Raw genomic sequence first — 20269 nt, forward strand, 5'->3', positions numbered from 1 at the left:
CTTGCGGTACTAAATTTCAACCTCGAGTAATACTCTTGACTAAGTGATTTTTATGAATCAAAATAATTTTTCTTCCATGATTTGCATAAGACATGCATAAATATTGTAACATTATCCACTAAAAAGTTTTTCCTTTTGTTTTCTCTCATACATTAGCACCTTCTAGAACTTTTCATTTACTTTGATGGTTTGACCATATGGCTCGAAAGCAATGGAGGAAACAAAATAGACTAGCATTGACAAAATAGACAAAATAAACAAAATGGAGCTCGAAAGCAATGGAGGAAACAAAATAGACTAGCAAATAGATTTGGCAGACAACAAATAAGAGAGAAAATAATGATGTTGTAGCAACCAATGCATGCTATAGATGAAAGAAAACATATTTGTCCAACAAGCTATCAAATCTTTGTTCCATTGATCTTATGCTTTAGACCTTTGATAATTCAATCATTGGTTACCGATGTCCAAGTCACTAACTACATTAGTGTAAGTAAATCTACAAGTCACTAACTACATTAGTGTAATTAAATCTAAATCTTTTTTGTGTTTGTAGGTTTGCACATGCATTTGTCTGCAAGCCACATAACTGTAGTAAGCATGAAAGCAAAAAGCCAAACATTTTACTTGAATTGCAGTTAACTTGTGTCGACTAAGACCATTTTGAGTAAAACTAGTTGACCAATTTTATGTACACAGCTCATGTAGAAAGGGAACGTTGCGGGGTTGAAATTGGAAGACTCCTACGCAACCAAGTATCCTGTTTTTTCCACATGACATAGACAAGTATCAATATGTTGTGTTTTTCTCATGCCTCTAAAGTTTCCATTCCTTCAATAACCTTCATGCTCAGAAAATGAGAGAGAGAGAGAGAGAGAGAGAGAGAGAGAGAGAGAGCACCCCTCAAGAAGTGGTTGCAATAGGCATTGAGACAAGCAAATCATCACACATTCCCAATGTAGAAATTGTCGAGCAAAATAGGTTTTGTTGCTTTCCAAAGACGCCAACCTCTCTCCCTCTCTCTCTCTCTCTCTCTCTGGCAACTATACATCAGAGAGACATGGATCACACCCAAAGAGTCTCTTCCTACGAAGAGGCAGTACTACAGAGACCACTTCCTGACCATCCTAACAGATGGGTTCATCCAAAGACCGAGGTACATGGATGTCTACATGCCGCACAGAGCACGGGTCGCCATTGGACAGCTCAGAGTATCATCACACCAGCTAGAGATTGAGGCAGGGAGAGCTGCACATGTCCCCAGAGCAGAGAGGATATGCAAACTTTGCACAGCAGACATTGAGAGTGAGGAGCATTTGTATGCAAATGCAAAGCATATGAGATCAGAGGCAGATACCCAACCTTGTTTGCAAATCAGCTCACCTTACATCAGATTCTTGAGTCCAGAGACCAACATAGAGGCACAGCAACACAGGGACACTCTCCTTCAGACATCATCAGTCGTGAGAGACAAGCGCCAGACACAGCTCACAAACTTCTTCCAGAGGGACACAGTAGTACCACCATCCCAGACTACTCATAGAGGAGTGACTCTACAACAAGCTGAGGAGGTCCGAGCTCGCAAGCGTCCACATCCCCACGGACGTAGGACACCCCGACTTCACCAAAGAGAGATCCAAGAGATTCAGGAGCGCTACTACAGATCTCTAGAGAAGAGACGCATCCGAGCTTTTGCAGACCCAGCCGCCATCCTACGGGGATTGTTCACACCTCACCCACCCATGCATCATGTCTTACACCCTGATTACAGGACTGGATGGAGCTAAAGATATGATAGCACTTTCTCTCATGATTGTATATACCCCAACATATAGGATTACATTTTTTCCCTGGTTTAGAGCTCCACCCCCCCCCCAACCCTTGTACCACCTCCTTTCTCCCCCAATCATTACACAAGATAGCTATTTTTTGCTTTGTACCTTTTATCCTTCACAGGATATCCAGAGGACCCTTACCCCCATGTACTTTGATTTATCTCAGAGGCCGATTTCGGCCTCTTATGGACATAAAAAAATCTTTTCTTTCTTTCTTCTCTCTCTCTCTCTCTCTCTCTCTCACACACACACACACACACACACAAACACGCGCACGCGCATGCACACACAGTACATAAGAGTACATGAAAGGGCATGAAAAGAGCTGCCATTTCATGCCGCACAGCATGCTCCAAAGAGAGTTAGTGGAGGAGCATGACTTACAAAACTTAGCCCAAAGGAGACGAGTGCATCCCATGAAGTAAACTATTCCCCCTACTGCACGTGCTCTCTCGTGCACATAGAACGAGTGACTGCATCAACTATATGAAAACAAATGGTAACCAGCTATGTTACGATCCTTTCATGTTCAGATAATTAAAGCATCAGTGGCTGCAATGAAGCACTACCTCCCTCTTAGTCTACATGCCCCAATCCACCACTTATGTGCAACAGCCTAAGCTTCAACTAGTACTCAGAATAGCTGTTAAAACTAGAAAACCAAGCATGTCAACAAACACTTGAACACTCGCCTTGCGCTAGTCCAAGTGGACTACTTTAAACAAAGTAAAGCATTTATACAAATAAATAAACTCTACCAAGCAATTTTAGTACCTATTTGGTCTGTATCACGCCAATTGCCATCCTGACATACCGCACAAAAATTTAACAGTGCAAAAATTTGGGTTTGCATACACAATTCAACCACATCAAACTAGGGATGAGATTCAGGCTTTCCCAATGACAACCTCGTTAGAACACCAATCAGGCTTTCTGAATGACGACAGCATTAGAAAGCCCTGCTGCTTCAATCGACTGTGAGAGGTCATTCAAGATCTTCGGAGGAAAGCCCATGGTCTGCAATTGATAGCCAGCTGCATGACCAGGTCTTGCGGCATCGATAAAACGTCGAATATCAGCAACAGTATGATGATGATTGAATCTTGCAATCATGCGAGTTCCATCCGACAGTCGAAGTTGAATAGAGGTCACGGGCTTCGTATCATCTACACAGAGACCTTGCGATGCCTGGTTACTAGCACCGTGAGAAATAGGCATGCTGCCTGTATCGGTCGAAGAAGAGCTTCCCAAAGTCCGTCCAAACCCTTGGAAAGCTACATGTCTAGGTTCTGGCGGGGGCTGCAATTAGAAAACACCAAAAACAAGAGTAAATCTGATGTACATGGATGCAAAACCAAAGAAAATATTGCGGAAACACAAACATACGGTCCAGTCATCCTCTCTCCGCATGAGATTGACGTGCACTGGGGTGCGACGATCATTGGGCTCCAGCTCTTTAGGGCATTCAGACTTGCCAATGCTCTGCAAAAGAAGAGACCTTAGAAAGGTTGAATATTAAAATAAATGAACCCTTTAAGACGCAACCGACCGTCAGAAACTCAGCATTGGCAGGATCCTCCAGCCTCCTCAATGGTCCATCATCAACAGTAAAACCATTTCTCCAGAAAGTTATATTGCGGATCACAGGGTCTGGTGGTTGCTGCGGAAGAGTAGTTCTTTGCCCTGCTCCTCCACCTGCTTGCTGTCCTCCTTGCTCTGCTGGTTCTCCTGCTAGGGTTCTTCCCATGCCAGTGAAGGTGGTTCTACTATTCGCTCTAGCTTGTGGAGGCTCAGAGGGGCCCTGCTGAGCTCCCATGCGCCTTGCCTGCTCAAATATGGCATCTACCCGATTACCCTTTTGAGGATCCTGCACCATCATGCCACTGAAACAGCGGCAGCAACACACGTAATCAATACTTAGTGATCTTTCCAGATCTATTAAACATGTCATGAACCCAGACATCCAGGACTGCAAAAGGCATTTAATATTATTAAACTAAGAAAACTTTGGTTATTCAACATATAGTGATCCCATGTTGTTCCTTCTGTTTTAGAGGGGTCCCAAAACATGGGGACAGGCAGCATACAGATCAGGCACTGACAGTCCGGATTGACCCGAATTTTGCAGAGTGGAATATGGTGGATTTCATGGGCCAGACGGACTAAGTTGCTAATATGGCAGTTTACACAGATGCTTTTATTAACTTCGTTAGCATACATCTCAATTCAAAATACTGGCAGCTCCTTTCTCCACCTATCATAGGTTTTCAAACGGATCCATCATCTCGCTTTTTTAATTGCAGGCTATTTTGAACGAGCGTTCTTGATGCTTCGCAGGCTATTGTTTAACCAGCATCACCGTTCTTCAAAAATTTGGGCTACTTCTCAAGCTCCTTTCCTGATCGTCTATCAATCTTGGTAATTATCTCAGGAAACTTCACAGCAACGTGAGATGTATGGCAAATAAGAACAGGGGCATAGCCATTGCCAATCTGTCCGGGGTGCAATGGGTACAACTTCAATACCACCAATCTTGTAAACTTCTTGAAGCGGCAGTCGAAGAGGTTTGTCAGAGCCTCATAGGTTCCGAAATCATATCAAGAACCTCCAGCATAGTGGGGCCCTTATACCAATACAAGTTGGTAGAGTGCTCAATCATATTGTCACCTTCAATCCAAAGATGGGCACAAATGAGGTTGCATCCCACCTTTTTCAGATATGCAGGTACCTCCTCCATGATTTCATCATACCGGACCTTGGAATACTTAGGATTGGTGGCATCCATCTTATTACAACAGTAAATCATCTGCGTCACAGGAAAACAATAGGCAATGCTAATTGTTGTAGTGCTCTTTACATCTAAAGTGCCGTCTCTTCACCATGAGACGTGTCTTTTCATTTGTGTCCCTTCATCTCCTTTATAACGAGCCTATTGTACTCAGTTTTAAAGCATTCTTTCAATCAATCAAATACACATTCAGTCTCTTCAGTCTCAGTTCGATCTTAAGTATGAAGTCTTATTTATAGGATTAGCACCACTAATCCTCACATCAGGAAGGAGCTCAAGAGTCTAGATGCACTGGTAAAACCAGTGCTTCATTTGCTTCGGGTTGTGGATGACATGGACCCTTGCATTGGTAAGCTTTATTAGGCAATGGACCGCATGATCAAGCAATTTGCACAACTTGAGTCGGATGCAGAGCGATATGCAAAGATCCATGCCGAGGCGGAATTCATATGCCTCTCCTTTACACAGGGCAGCATACATGGTGGATCCAAAGTTCCAAGGTACAGGGCAAGACGCCGCAAGAGACAGATAAAGAAGTCATGAATCAATTTACAGAGATCTTAAACAAGATGGTTCTAGACAGAGATGGACGACGCATTGTAAGGGGTCAATTGAGACAGCATATAGAGATGCGGGGGTCATTTGGCAGTCTAGATGCTCCGATTGATCGCAAGAAGATAGGTTCACTGCTATGGTGAGAGGACTATGGTTATGATGGCCCTGAGCTTCAGAGACTAGCAATCTGTATTCTCAACCAATCATTAGTACCTCATGCTTGGAGCAATTGTGTAGCCGCATTGCTTCCAAAAGAGGAATCGGCTTGAAGTAGAGAAGGCAAATAATTTTATCTTTGTTAGCGCGAATTTGAAAATGCTTTGCAAGAGTACGACTAAACAAACAAATCCTTTTACACAGTGGGAGATGGAGCAAGAGGCTCCTCAGGCAGGTGGAGATAAGTTAGAGGCACCGACATCAAGTACTTCTGTAACAAACTTGGACACCCCAAGTCAATATTCTACCGCGACACAACAGAGACTCACTTCAAAACAGTTCACAAAGACGACACGGCCCGGTATAGTTCCGTGCCCAGAGACTGGCACCCCTTTCGGTATTTCTTTTTATATTAATCTGTGTGCAAAGTACAAAGAGAGCCCGCGGGTGCTCACTCTCAAACTCTATGTCACGAGGACGTGGCAACTGCTAATCTTAGTTGTTGGTTTCTATCCAATGATTTTTGTTTAATTTTTGAGACCCTCTTTTTGAAGTTGCAAATGGTCGGACATTGTATGGCCAATGTGAACGGTAGTTTCACCCACACACGGGAAGTTGGTCGGCACTGGAACTCATATAGTGAAAGGATATCTAGGCTCAGTGCAAGATCATGTAGTTTCCCCTCGTCGCACTTAGCAAGTTGGTGGATACTAGGAAGTGAACTAAATAAAGGTACAACGTCAAGGTGGAGTCACCAAAGGAAAGTACCCGACAGCTCGGCTACATTGCATTTTTGGATGCGGTCCTAGTGTGCATTGATGATCAGATGACCAATGGGAGTCCAACGGAAGCATTTCCTAAAATTTAGGGAACTGCTATTTTGGGCCGTGAAATGTGTCGCGTCATTACCTCCGGTATGACAAGGGGAACATTTTATTACTCTGCTGCAAAGTCAACTGATGCACCACTTGAGAGATTTTTAAGCAGGAAGCCAAATGCAAGGAAATTGCATGCATGAGTGCCAAGTGGCACTTTTTGGTCAATTTACCAAGTTTGGGAAAACAGAACGAGCAGTTTTGGAGGCTGATAACTCTGATCTTCAGCCATTTCTCTCCATTTTTGGGCTTCCCATGACTTTATCTAGGACCAAGGAGCTCATTTTCAATATTAGAAGGCATCAGATGCATGTTTACAGGGCTTGTTTGCTGCGTTTTTCCCTTTTTGCATCTATTTGTTAACAGATGCATTACAGGTCAAGCGCAGAAGAGGGGGCGCTCGATTTATGCTCGGGGGATGCTTCATTGAGAAACTGTCACAGGTTAAGAGCTATGGAGTGCTTTCTTTCCCTCTCATGTACAATGTGGTGCTAGGAGTGATGCCCTGCACACTACACACCGCTCTGTCTCTCCCCCCTACGTGGAGTTATGTGATGCCCCACAAGAGGGCTCTTCATTTGACTGATGTACAGCTGTGTGGTTTCATGCTTTTGTGTTGAGGCAAGAGCCTCCTTGAGCAGGAACAGGAGTAGCTAACTGCTACTCCAAAAGCAGGCATCGGTGAGGGTCATAACCTCATCAAACAGGTGCATTTTCAGCTTTGTAATTTGATTGTTTTTCAGCCATGCGGATGCCAGAACCAATGGGAACAGTGTCCACTGACATAGGACAAGTCGGGGACTGTTTAGGGCTGAAAACAGGGCAAAGCCAATAAATACAGTGTGCTGAATTTACTGTTTTTGGGCAGAAATCATAGGGTTTATGCCAGTGGAAGTGAGTTCTAGCAGGGGAATTGGTTTCGCGCAAGTTTTGGGGCTGTTATGCTGCCGAATTTTGGCCAAAACAAGAGGTATCTAGCTGGATACAGGTAAAGAATTCCCAAGACTCTACTTTGTAAATTTACCCTCTCAAAGTATAAAGAAATACCGAAAGGGGCGCCAATTTTGGGACCTACAGGTTGTTGACGTCTGCTCGGGGGCATTCTAGCTTCCGAGCTGTGTGCTTAAGTGTTAATTCCCGTCACAGGTTCCTTTTGCAAAGTGCTCTCTGTGTGTGTCTAAAGTAAAGAATTTTGGGTGAAAGCCGAAGCCTACCGCCCCACGGGCCGGTTTCACTCTGCATCCAGATGCTCTGAGAAGTGAGACCCCTTGGGTTTATTTATTCTTACAAGGGATGCCAAAAGCAGTTAAACTCAAAAGAAACCTTATCCAAAAGCTTCAAACAATAATCCCCAAAAGCAACTGGCTCCAAAAACTGTCAAAAAGCAATCAGCGCAATTCATAGAAACCTGTACAATTCCGCCACGCCAGCAACTGTCAGCGCGTTTCACGGAACTGTCCGTACAGTCAACCACATCATCACTTCTGTCCAGTCACAGATCATCATGCCACGTCATCATTTTGTGACATACCCCCCTCTTGAAAGAATTGTAATCGCCCTCGATTACACCTGCAAAACAGACAGAGGCCATAAACTGTCTTAGTAGACACTAACTGTTAGTACTGACGCACTAGACACAACAAATCTAGCACTTGTACAAATCGACAATTGTAAGGTGCAACGGAAGTGAATGTCAAGATGAGTGCTCCGAACTGTGCTCAAGGTTTCTTTTACTTACGGAAGGGAGAGCCTTCCGTTCCTTTAGTGAGAGAGTGCAAATGATCACAAACAAAGTGGTGAACGCTGTGAATGAAGGTGCTGAGACTGAGCAATAGAGAGAGAAGAATACGACACCGAAATGTTGTCAAATCCTCCTCCGAAGGCCCCACTCTCTATGGCGAGAGCGGTCTACTATTGATTGCACAAATCTCTACAATGGTTGGACTTGCCGACGATGTCAACGACGATGAGGACGACGACGAGACGGACTGAAATCTGAAAATACTAATGGCTGAAATCTGCAAATTTTTATCTGCTGAATTCTGACTCTATGTCGGTGACGATGTCGATGGCGACGATGCGACGACGACGCACTGAAAACGCAGATGCTATGCGTTTTCCGGGCTGAAACTGTAAACCTTGATGAGTCTCACCGTGCGGCCAGGACCTGCTGTGGGAAGGTGAGATCTACGAGGTTTGAGGGGTCTACTGCGATGCTTGACTGCTGAAAACTGAAAACGTTGGTCTACTTGTTGATCTCGTCGCGATGGAACTACAAAACGTTAAGGGCTGAGCCGCAATCCAAAAACGCTAGGACTGAATGTCTTCCTGCGGTGGAAATCTGCTAACGTTGGGCTAATCTGCTGTGTGGCTGTGGAATCTGCTATCTTTTGTTGTCGCCGAAGCTGATCTGTTGTACAAAACGCCAGGGCTGATCTGTCTTGCAAAAACACTAGCTTCTTAGATGGGCTGAAAACGCTAGGACTGTTGCGGGGGTTGGTCTTGTTGAGAAGTTGCCTGTTGAGCAAGTGCTCCTGCTGCCTCTTTTGCCAGAAAGTGCTAGCGCTAGAATTCTATATATACTCACTTAGTCAAATTGCCCTACCCAGTTCCCACCAAAAGTAACTTAAAAATAATAAGTGAAAAATGTCAAAAATAGGAAAAATAGGTCTTTGCACTGTAAAAATGCTCCTGATGGGTTCTGATGGGGAACTGATGTTTCATGCTGTGTGCAAGAAGAGGATATGCATCTAGTCTAAGTGCCTAGGCATGCACGGTCTGCGAACAGACTCACAAAAGTGCCAGATCACTTCCTATTCTAGACTAACTTGACTGAACTGAACCCTGGTCATGTTGTAGCTTGTCCACGTACACACAGGGTTATATGTGCACATGACATCCCCTCCTTTTCAAAGTGAGGTACTAGTACCGAACTGTATGGCGTCGAGGGAGATCGCCAACAACGTCTGGAATCCTGGAAAGGACTCTTCGCCGGCCCACTCTGATGCGTGGGTCATGCGATACTTGAACTTCATAAAGGTCTGTAATGCTGCTTCTCTGGGCCGCGCCGAAAGCGACACAAAGTCTTTTGTGGCTCCTTCAATGTTTCAACTTCGTCAATAGTCATGCGTCTACCTTCTTCAAGAATCTTCGAGGCTGAAAATTCTTGAAACCACTTCCAACACAAAAACATGAACATACCCATTCCATGTAAAGTGACTCGAAAAAGACTACTCCTTCGAAAAAACTGTGCATGCAATGCAGATGAACATATAAACGGAGTGCCAAACCGTTCGTCAAACACATACAAACAATGGAATCGAATCTTGACTTTCTGATCTAGATCAATCAACTGTGGCAAAACACAATGGAAATGCCGATGCTTGATGCTCAATCTTTCTTGTGCTCTTTCTACGACAGTGTCGTGCCAAGGAAGAGACATGGAATGTGAATTCCTTGGGTGCATACTTTTCAGCTTTTCATGAGAAATCCGCATACATCCGTACTCATTCATGAGTGAATCGTGCTCAACGTACAATACGGCATGCCTATGAAAAGGGATCATATAAAGATGCTAACTAAAATACAGGAAACATCAGAATGAAACACTTAAACAATGCGTGATGACTAATCATACAAACACATAGGTCTTCCTGTGGGGGTTCTTGGGACCTAGGCTCAAGAGCGAAGATCGGTTCTTCAGGATCTATCAAATCTTCCTCTGGAGGTTCGGTGGACCTGGACTCGAGAGCCAAGATCGGTTCTTCGTGATTGATCGAATCTGCAATGAAGTTAGCTCCACTAGAAAAAGCATCAACTAAGCCATCATCCTTGTGAACAATCACATCGTGATCCTGCAATGCATCATGCTTGTGAAAAATCACATCTTGATCATGCAAATCATCATGCTCGTGAGAAATCACATCTTGATCATCAAGCAAATCATCATGCTTGTCATTGTCATTCAAATCATCATGCTCATCATTGTCATTCACATCATCATGCTCATAATCATGCAAATCATGCTCATAATCATGCAAATCATGGGTGTCATGCTTGGGAGAAGAAGAGACTAAGAGAGTCTCCTTTTCCCGAATCTCTTGCATCTGTGTCTGCACTTGAGAAAAGAGTCGCAACATCTCTTGCATTCTTGCTTTGTTCTCGCGATCAAATTTTGCTTCTCTTTCGTCGCGCTCACGTGCTATGGCTGTCATTCTGTCTTGGTCCTTACGCTCTATGGCTACCATAATTTCGTCGCTTTCTAATTTCCTGTCCATCATCATCTTGTCGAAAGCCTCCATAGGAGTTAGTGCAATCCTTGGCGTAGATGGTGAAGAAGGATGGTCGAAAAAACCTCCTAGTGGAGAAAATTCTTCTTCGCCACCTCCATGCTCATCACCTTCATGCAAAGTATCATACCGCTTCGGGTGATGACCATCCACTGAAGTCGTGGGTTCTGAAGTTCACGAGGAACTTGGGTTCTTGTGGATCTCGGGTTCTTGGGGGTCTTGAGTTCTTGAGGTTCTTGAGGTTCTTGCGGTTCTTCTTTCGTTTGCAATCTGTGTTAGAGAAGGATCTTCTCTTCACCCGAGCTCTTCTCTTTCTAGCGGGCGCACCCCTTGGCGGCCTTGCGCTCACACCAAGGTTGCTTTTTCCCACCTCACGTCGATTAAGTGCATAGTCCGCTCTCAATGAGTGAAAAGAGGAACAAGGGGAGGCTGGACAAGCCTTCTTTCTTGGGTTTCCTGTCACTCTTCAAAAACACGATTAGGAATGGACACGCCCAAGAGGTCTTGGGTTACGTGCGACCGCAACAAGCAAAAAATTTCTTGTGGTTCTTTTCTTGAGTGATACAGAACACTGCCAAAGCTCTGATACCAACGTAAGGTGCAGCGGAAGTGAATGTTGAACTTTGCTCAAGATGAGTGCTCCGAATTGAGCTCAGGTTCCTTTTACTTTCGGAAGGGAGAGCCTTCCGTTTCTTTAGTGAGAGAGTGCAAATGATCACAAACAAAGTGGTGAACACTGTGAATGAAGGTGCTGAGACTGAGAGATAGAGAGAGAAAAATACGACACCGGAGTGTTGTCAAACCCTCCTCCGAAGGCCCCACTCTCTATGGCGAGAGCGGTCTACTATTGATTGCACAAATCTCTACAATGCTTGGACTTGCCGACGATGTTGACGACGATGAGAACGACAACGAGACGGGCTGAAATCTGAAAATGCTAATGGCTGAAATCTGCAAGTCTTTATCTGTTGAATTGTATCTCTATGTCGGTGACGATGTCGATGGCGACGATGCGACGACGAAGCGCTGAAAACGCAGATGCTAAAATCTGCGTTTTCCGGGCTGAAATTGTAAACCTTGATGAGTCTCACCGTGCGGCGAGGATCTGCTACGGGAAGGTGAGATCTGCGAGGTTTGGGGATTCTACTGCGATGCTTGACTGCTGAAAACTGAAAACGCTAGTCTACTTGTTGATCTTGTCGCGATGGAACTACAAAACCTTAAGGGCTGAGCTGCAATCCAAAAACGCTAGGGTTGAATGTCTTCCTACGGTGGAAATCTGCTAACACTAGGCTGATCTGCTGTGTGGCTGTGGAATCTGCTATCTTCTGTTGTCGCCGGGGCTGATCTGCTGTACAAAACGCCAGGGCTGATCGATCTTGCAAAAACGCTAGCTTCTCAGATGGGCTGAAAATGCTAGGACTGTTGCGGGGGTTGGTCTTGCTGAGAAGTTGCCTGTTGAGCAAGTGCTCCTCCTGCCTCTTCTGCTAGTAAGTGCTAGCGCTAGGTTTCTATATATACTCACTTAGTCAAATTGCCCTACCCAGTTCCCAACAAAAGTCACTTAAAAATAATAAGTGAAAATTTTTAAAAATAGGGAAAATAGATCTATGCACTGTAAAAATGCTCCTGATGGGTTTTGATGGAAATCTGATGGTCATGCTATGTGCAACCAAAGGATATACATCTAATCTAAGTGCCTCGGCATGCACAATCTGCGAACAGACTCACAAAAGTGCGAGATCGCTTCCTATTCTAGACTGACTTGGCTGAACTTGACCCTGGTCATGTTGTAGCTTGTCCACGTACACATAGGGTTAGATGTGCACGTGACAACAGTCACATCATCGGACATCACATGACAAATCACATTCAAATTCATTCCAAATCTCGGACCATGATGAACCGGCAACATATTTCATAATCGCATCTAGATCCATTCGGGACCTCATGGATACCCGATTAATTGATCCTTATTAGAATCGTATCTATAGAGATTTATGAGACCAAAATGCTGCAGTCTTTTTGTCTTTCAGTTCTTGCACTCTAACAAGTCAAGTAAAAATCAATAATTTTCATTTTCGGGAATTTCAGTTCATAAAGTCATACAGCAAAATACTGTCAACCCATCAGTATCCCTCAACTCAAAGGACATCACATGACAAATCACATTCAAAAATCATTCCAAATCTCAAACCATGATTAATCGGCAATGTATTTAGAAATCACATCTAAATCCAATCGAGACCTCACAGATGCCCAATTAACTAATCCATATTGCAATCATGTCTATAGAGATTTATGAGATCGAAATGTTGCAATCATTTCGTCTTTCAGTTCCTGCACTCAAACAAGTCAAATACAAATCAATCAGATCATTTTCATTTTCGGGAATTCCAGTTCATAAAGTCATTCAGCAGAATACTTTCAGCCCAGCATTATCCCTGAAACCCAAAGGGACATCAGTGAGTCTATACCAAAAATCGAGGTAATTTGTTGACGAAGAAGAGGAGTGACTCCCCTCTTGTGCATGCTCGTTGCACTAGATTCACCCATGCTGAAATCGGGGTTCTATCGGAGTAGACTATGCTAAACCGAATGCTTCAAGGAAAAGTTTCACAATCTGAGGAGTATCTGCTAGGTCCTCCTCCTCCATCCACTTTGCATCCAATGCAGGATAGTTCTTGAATCGCCTGATGAGCGGGGGGCGGTGTGTGCAAGTGAAAGAGCACGCGAGGAAGTGCAGTGTGTGTGCAGAGAGGGGAGGCGAAGAGCAACTGGAGAGGAAGCGCTAGCAGAAGAAGAGGGAGAGAGTGAGAGCTCACGTATTTGGGGAAAACTCAATAAGTGAGTTTTGGGTTTTCCCACTTTTATTATAAGTGACCTTAAGAAAATGTGTCCACGTTCAATATGAACCTGGACAAAGTATAAAAATGTACAAAAAGGGGTTATTTAGGCCTTTAAGCCAACAACCTCTCACTTAAAGACGTAAATGCCGCATGTAAGCTACGTGACTCCCACCATCTCTATGCATAGATGATGTTGTGCTTTGGATAAGCACTTAGTGAGACCATCGGCTGGATTTTGTGATGTATGGACCTTAACCAATGTAATAAGGCCATCCTCAAGCACTTCTCGTATGAAGTGATACCGCACATCAATATGCTTTGTGCGTGCATGAAACATGGCGTTCTTTGCCAGACATATAGCACTCTGGCTATCATAACCAGGCATAGGTGCCTTGGCAGGCAGGCCAAACTCACTGCATAGGCGTGCTAACCAAATAGTTGTTGGGTTAAAGGCCTAAATAACCCCTTTTTTGTACATTTTTATACTTTGTCCAGATTCAATATCTTTGTCCAGGTTCAATATGAACCTGGACACATTTTTTAAAGGTCACTAATAATAAAAGTGGGAAAACCCAAAACTCACTTATTGAGTTTTCCCCAAAAACGTGAGCTCTCACTTTCTCCCTCTTCTTCTACCAGCGCTTCCTCTCCTGTTGCTCTTCGCCTCCCCTCTCTGCACACACACTGCACTTCCTCACGTGCTCTGTCACTTGCACACACCGCCGCGCGCTCATCAACTGGTATCAGAGCAATATGAACCTGGACACATTTTCTAAAGGTCACTAATAATAAAAGTGGGAAAACCCAAAACTCACTTATTGAGTTTTCCCCAAAAACGTGAGCTCTCACTTTCTCCCTCTTCTTCTACTAGCGCTTCCTCTCCTGTTGCTCTTCGCCTCCCCTCTCTGCACACACACTGCACTTCCTCACGTGCTCTTTCACTTGCACACACCGCCGCGCGCTCATCAACTGGTATCAGAGCCCGATTAGGGTTTACCCCCAAACCTGCAAACGCTGAATTTCAGCCAAGAAGGTCAACTTTATCGCAAGATTTTGGAATTTCGTCGCAAAAGGACTCGTCCCCGGACACTAGAGAGCTCCCGGCAACCCAAATTGACCTAAAACAGGCTGAAATTAGGTCAAAAATAGGAAATTACACGTTATGACAGCGAAAATACAGGTTTTGCAAATGATGTATTAAGGTGTGGGAATACTTTTGCTAAGTCCCCGCTATCCGAAAACCCTGAAATTGCCGAAAAACAAGCCCTAAAACAGGTGTTTTAAGCAAATTTCAAATTTACGCAGGTTTTTGCAAGTGTTTTTATGGTGCCATTACCTTCAGGAAAGTGCAAATTGATCCAATCTACGCACGTTTGACAAATTTTATCGATGTATGACCATTATTTGTGGCTCAATTTCATGCAATTTTGATGCTACAAATTGGGGCTTTCGCGCTTACATGCTTCTAAAGGCTGTATATTAGCCTTATGTATGTCTTCTGAGGCTAAAAACAACTAAATTCGTTGTTTTCGAGCACAAATTCGCTCGCTGAAATTTTCTGCGCATAAATTTCAGAAATTGAATTTTATGCCCAAATCTTCTATTTTGCCCCAAATTGCTCCTGTGACCATTTGGAGCTGTAGTGCAAATCTCTGTGAGGCTATACTCCGATTTTTGCGCATTTTCCCCAAAAATTCAGCGTATTATCCTCTTATTTCGTGCAACTATGGCCTCATCTTCTTCGGATGTGAAGAACCTCTTCGAGATTAGGAGGTTCGATGGAACAGGTTTTGATCTTTGGAAAGACAGGATTCAAGGAATCCTATTTCTTAAAGATTGCGAAGGGGCACTTGGACAGGTGAAGCCACAGAATATGACAGATGAAGCATGGGTTAGCATGAACAGGAAGGCCGTTACATACATTAAAATGGCCATGACAGATGAGACCGTCATTGATGTGAAAGGTCTCACGACTGCTTTTGATGTGTGGGAGAAGTTGAAGGGAATGTATGAAAATACAACGCCTGTCAACCAGGTGCACTTGATGCGAAAACTTGTTGGCATGCAACTAGATGAGTCCAAGAGCGCGGCAGAGCACTTGTCATTGTTCGCAAGTACTTTGTCGCAGTTACAGGATTTTGGCTTGCCCCCTTTTGATGATAAGCTGAAAGCTATCTTCTTGCTTATGACCTCACCTGAGTCATGGGAAACTTTGGTGGTTTCGTTGTCCAATAACCCCAATTTGACCTTTGATGGTGTTAGGGGTTCTATCTTGAATGAAGAAATCAGGAGGAAAGCAAGTGGAGAGGGAGGCAGCTCTGCCAACATGGTTAGAGGCAGGACAGAAAAGAAGAATGCTTATGCACAAAGGAGTAAGAGTAAGAGTAAAGAAAGAGGAAATGCAAGCAAAGGCAAGGGTGATGTGACTTGCTATCAATGTGGCAGGAAAGGTCACAAGAAACCCGATTGCAGGTACTATAAAGCTGAGTTAGAAAGGAAAAGGAATGGCGTAGACAAAAAGAAAGAGAAGAAGGAAGTCAAGGCAGATGCACAGGATAGCTCAAAGGACAAAGAGAAGGCCAATGTGGCTTCTAGTGTCGTAATTGAGGAGCTGTCAGATGTAGAGGACATCTTGTGTGCCACTTCGTCAGATGATGATGCTTATGACTATGATGTCTCTCTTAATGTTCATTCACAGGACATGCAGATCACCAAGAGTGATATTATTGATGCTTTGTTGACTGTCAATGATGCATTGTCCCAGACTTGGATTGTTGATTCCGGTGCTTCATTTCATGTGACTCCTATCAAGGAGTGTTTCTCTACTTTTGATGCGGGCAAGCGAGGCCATGTATACCTTGGAAACAATCATGCATGTTCCATTGAGGGTATTGGCACTGTGCATCTCTCCATAGATGGCACAAATGAGCTTGTCTTACATGATGTTCGATATGTGTTGGGAATCAAGAAGAGTCTGCTTTCTGTTGGTCACATGGATATGCATGGTTACAGCATCTTGTTTGAGAGAGGGTCATGGAAAATGACCAAAGGCTCAAGGCTGATTGTAAAGGGCACAAAGAAAGGGACACTTTACTGCATGCATGGAAAGGCCGTGTTGGGCAAGTTTATTGCATTGGCTGAAATTAACTTTCACATGGAGTTGTGGCACAAGAGGCTTGGCCATATGAGCCAAAAGGACCTTTCTAAGCTTTGTACTTTGAACAAGCTTGATGCTAAAGGCACAAAGCTTGACTTTTGTAATGAATGTCAATATGGCAAGCAAGTAAAGCGTTCTTATTACTTTGGTGTCTCTCGTAAATCTTGTGTGCTTGATCTTGTACATTCTGATGTATGTAGCATGCCTACTAAGTCTATGGGTGGTGCATGTTATTTTGTCTCCTTTGTTGATGATCATTCTAGGAAAATTTGGGTTTATTTGCTTAAGTCTAAGGATGAAGCCTTTGCTACGTTTAAGAGATTTCATGTATTTGTGACCACCCAAACAGGTAGAAAGCTAAAATGCTTGCGTACAAGCAATGGGGGGGAGTACACAAGTGCTGAATTTAACAAGTTTTGTGAAAATTTGGGCATTAAGAGGGAGCTTACTGTGCCATACAGCCCCTCTTCTAATGGTGTGGCTGAAAGATTCAATAGGACACTTTGTGAGAGGGTGAGATGCATGCTGTCCACAGCTAATCTCTCTCATGGATTTTGGGGAGAAGCTTTAAAAACTGCAGTGCATATATGCAATCGATCCCCTCACATGTCTTTGAAAGGTGACATCCCTGAAGAGGTTTGGTCTGGCAAGCCTGCTTCATATGATCACTTACGCATTTTTGGTTGCGAAGCTTTTGTGCATGTTAGACCTGAGTTGAGAAGTAAACTAGATGCGAAGTCCGTTAAAGGCCTCTTCATGGGATATGGTGAAGATGGGTTACAGGATTTGGTTACCTCAGCTCAAAAGGGTTGTACGCAGCCGAGATGTTGTTTTTAATGAGGCAAGGCTGCTTCAAAACAATTGTGCCTCAAAGCATGACCATAAAAGGGTGAAATTTCAACATGACCAGCTGTTAGTGCTATTTTTGGCCCTCAGGATGCACCACGAATGGCTAAAAATGTAGATGATCCAGAGCTGTTTGAGCCAGATGATGTTGGACAGCAAATTGAGGCAGGTTGCATTGGGATGCAGTGAAGTCCATTATGAGGTACTTGAAAGGGACTAAAAACAAATGCCTCTGCTATGGTAAAGGACCAATGGAGTTGAAGGGATTTTGTGGCTCTGACATGCCTGGTGATGTGGATACACGGAAATCCACAAGTGGCTATGTATTTACTCTTGCGGGAGGTATTGTTTCATGGTATTCTAGATTGCAAAATATTGTTGCATTGTCTACTACGGAGGCTGAATATATTTCAGCCACTAAGGCTTCCAAAGAAGCTATTGATGAGCACGTGGCGGTGTGTGCAAGTGAAAGAGCACGCGAGGAAGTGCAGTGTGTGTGCAAAGAGGGGAGGCGAAGGCCAGCAGGAGAGGAAGCGCTAGCAGAAGAAGAGGGAGAGAGAGAGCTCACGTTTTTGGGGAAAACTCAATAAGTGAGTTTTGGGTTTTTCCACTTTTATTATAAGTGACCTTTAAAAAATGTGTCCAGGTTCAAGTTCATATTGAACCTGGACAAAGTATAAAAATGTACAAAAAGGAGTTATTTAGGCCTTTAACCCAACAACCTCCCACTTAACGGCATAAATGGCGCCTTTAAGCTACGTGACACCCACCATCTCTATGCATAAATGATGATGTGCTTTGGGTAAGCACTTAGTGAGAGCATCGGCTGGATTTTGTGATGTATGGACCTTAACCAATGTAATAAGGCCATCCTCAAGCACTTCTCGTATGAAGTGATACCGCACATCAATATGCTTTGTGCGTGCATGAAACATGGCGTTCTTTGCCAGACAGGGGTTCGTACTGTTGCCACATGTAAGTGTGTGTCCGGGTCTGCTGCCACGTCACCAATTTGTGACACCCACTTATACACCATACCATGTGAGCATGTCATCAATAGTTGTAGTTTATAGGAAGAAAAGTAGATTGGCGACGCCTCCTTCGAGAACGAGTCGAGCCAACCTACTCCAAAGCGTGGAGAGATCCTCCAAGCTTTGTCAAGGAAGTACCAGAACCGCCTGAGCCTGGTGTTAAGAACAAAATTGGACAAGAGTGCTATCCTTCCACAACCCTTTGAGAGTGCCCGGTGAAGATGAAGGCAGTCGAACACAATGCATAAAAGCTGGAACAGGTGCAACAGTAGCTCCCTCACCGTACTCAAAATCCGAGTCAAACTTCTTCGGGCAATTCCTCTAAATATGTCCCTCTTCTCCACACTTATGACATATCACCTCCTTCTTGGATCTCTCACCAGATCCACAAATATCATCCTTCAATGTCTGTTTTGCTTTCCTAGTTGACTATCCAGTCAAGGCCTCAGAGCCCCCTCTAAATCCGGACCTCCGTGACTGGCCTCCTGATCCAACAACATGAGCACGAGCTCCTCCCATGTGAAATCAGTGGTCCTCTCGAAGTAATCAAAGCTGAATACTATACTCAGGAGTGAGATGCCAAATCCTCCAAAAAGATAATCTTCCCTACCTGAAGAATCACCTACTGCATCTGATGAACATTATCCTTCACGGACTTCAACTTTTGAGGGTCTAAAGTCCGTAGCTTTAACTCAGGGTAAGCTCTCTTCATAGGCGTTATCCTATTGTAAACTTTGTCCAAGTGTTTCAAACTACTAAAGTGGCTCAGGCGAAAGGAGCAGGAGCCTATGGGAAATCCTATGCATAACTAGTTTCTAATGTAGCTGACAACGTTTGTTCTGTGATTTCTTGAGATAACCTCTTCATCTTTTCCCGGGGGGGGGGGGGGGGGGGGGGGGGGGGGGGGGGGGGGGGGGGGCTTTTATAAAAAGCTTACCTTTTTTCACCACCTGTGTAGTACTCTTGTGTGTCCTCCTCGCTGTCCGAGTCAGAGCGTCTGTTGAAATCAGACAAGGTCCTGATACTTCCACGGCTATTGGCAGGCTTCTTGTCTTTGACACGATCAGTGGCACCTCCGACGTTGGATGGAAAGGGACCCACACCTTGAACGGGAACCCCTACAGCCGGGGGTGGCACCGGAGCAGGGACAAAAGGAGATGTGGGTGGATGAGCAGGGGCAGCCTCCTCTTCATCTTCAGCGTCCTCATAATCCTCGCCTCCACGAGCATCGCCTTCGTAAAAGTTCTGCAGAGCAACTTCTACCTGCCACCCAGAGCTCTCTAGAAAGAAACGAGCTTGCTCTGGCGTTGAAGCAGTAATCGCACGGAATTGCTTGATCGCGTCATCGTGTTGATCCATGGTGGAGAATTGTGTTGAACGAAGGCGACGACAGACCGTCTGCGTGACAGCACTCTCTCTCTCTCTCTCTCTCTCTCTCTCTCTCTTTTATGTAAATAGATCTCGCAATCCCAATGTGGTTAATTTTTTTTGGGAAAATTACCAAAATACCCCTTTAATTTAATTTGTGGAAATTCTCAAAATACCCCTCAAATTTCAAAAATTACCAAAATACCCTTGCACCTTTTTGGTTGGACTGTTCAAGATTTTCTAATCTTTACTCTTTTTTGACAATTTAGATCCGTTTTTGAGTGCTTAGCATGTAATTTGTCACAAATTACCAGGTCTAAAAATAATGAAGAAATTCATCTCCAAAGCCTAAGTAACATACTTTGATTCTAGTTTTAGCATCTTGTATTGATAGACAATCAGTCTTCTTATGAAAAGCTACAAATTTTTCGCCTTTCAAGAAATTTAATCTCACTACCAGGGGTACTTTGGGAATTTTGGAAAAATTGAAGAGCATTTTGGGAATTTGTGACAAAACATT

The 20269-nt window shown here is 44.0% G+C and overlaps 1 protein-coding gene across 1 annotated transcript; it reads right to left on the reverse strand.

The window, feature by feature from the left end:
- Positions 1 to 2528: 2528 nt before the first annotated feature.
- Positions 2529 to 19812, reverse strand: PUX4 (plant UBX domain containing protein 4). Its single transcript, XM_086501131.1, has 4 exons — positions 19319 to 19812; positions 3385 to 3718; positions 3222 to 3317; positions 2529 to 3134 (listed from the first exon to the last, which is right to left on the reverse strand). The coding sequence occupies exons 1-4, from the start codon at positions 19738 to 19740 to the stop codon at positions 2760 to 2762; spliced, it is 1227 nt and encodes a 408-aa protein (XP_086357257.1). The 5' UTR covers positions 19741 to 19812; the 3' UTR covers positions 2529 to 2759.
- Positions 19813 to 20269: the final 457 nt, after the last annotated feature.

This window comes from Adiantum capillus-veneris, chromosome 26, assembly GCF_014529385.1.
Source record: "Adiantum capillus-veneris isolate H3 chromosome 26, ASM1452938v2, whole genome shotgun sequence".
NCBI lineage: Eukaryota > Viridiplantae > Streptophyta > Polypodiopsida > Polypodiales > Pteridaceae > Adiantum > Adiantum capillus-veneris.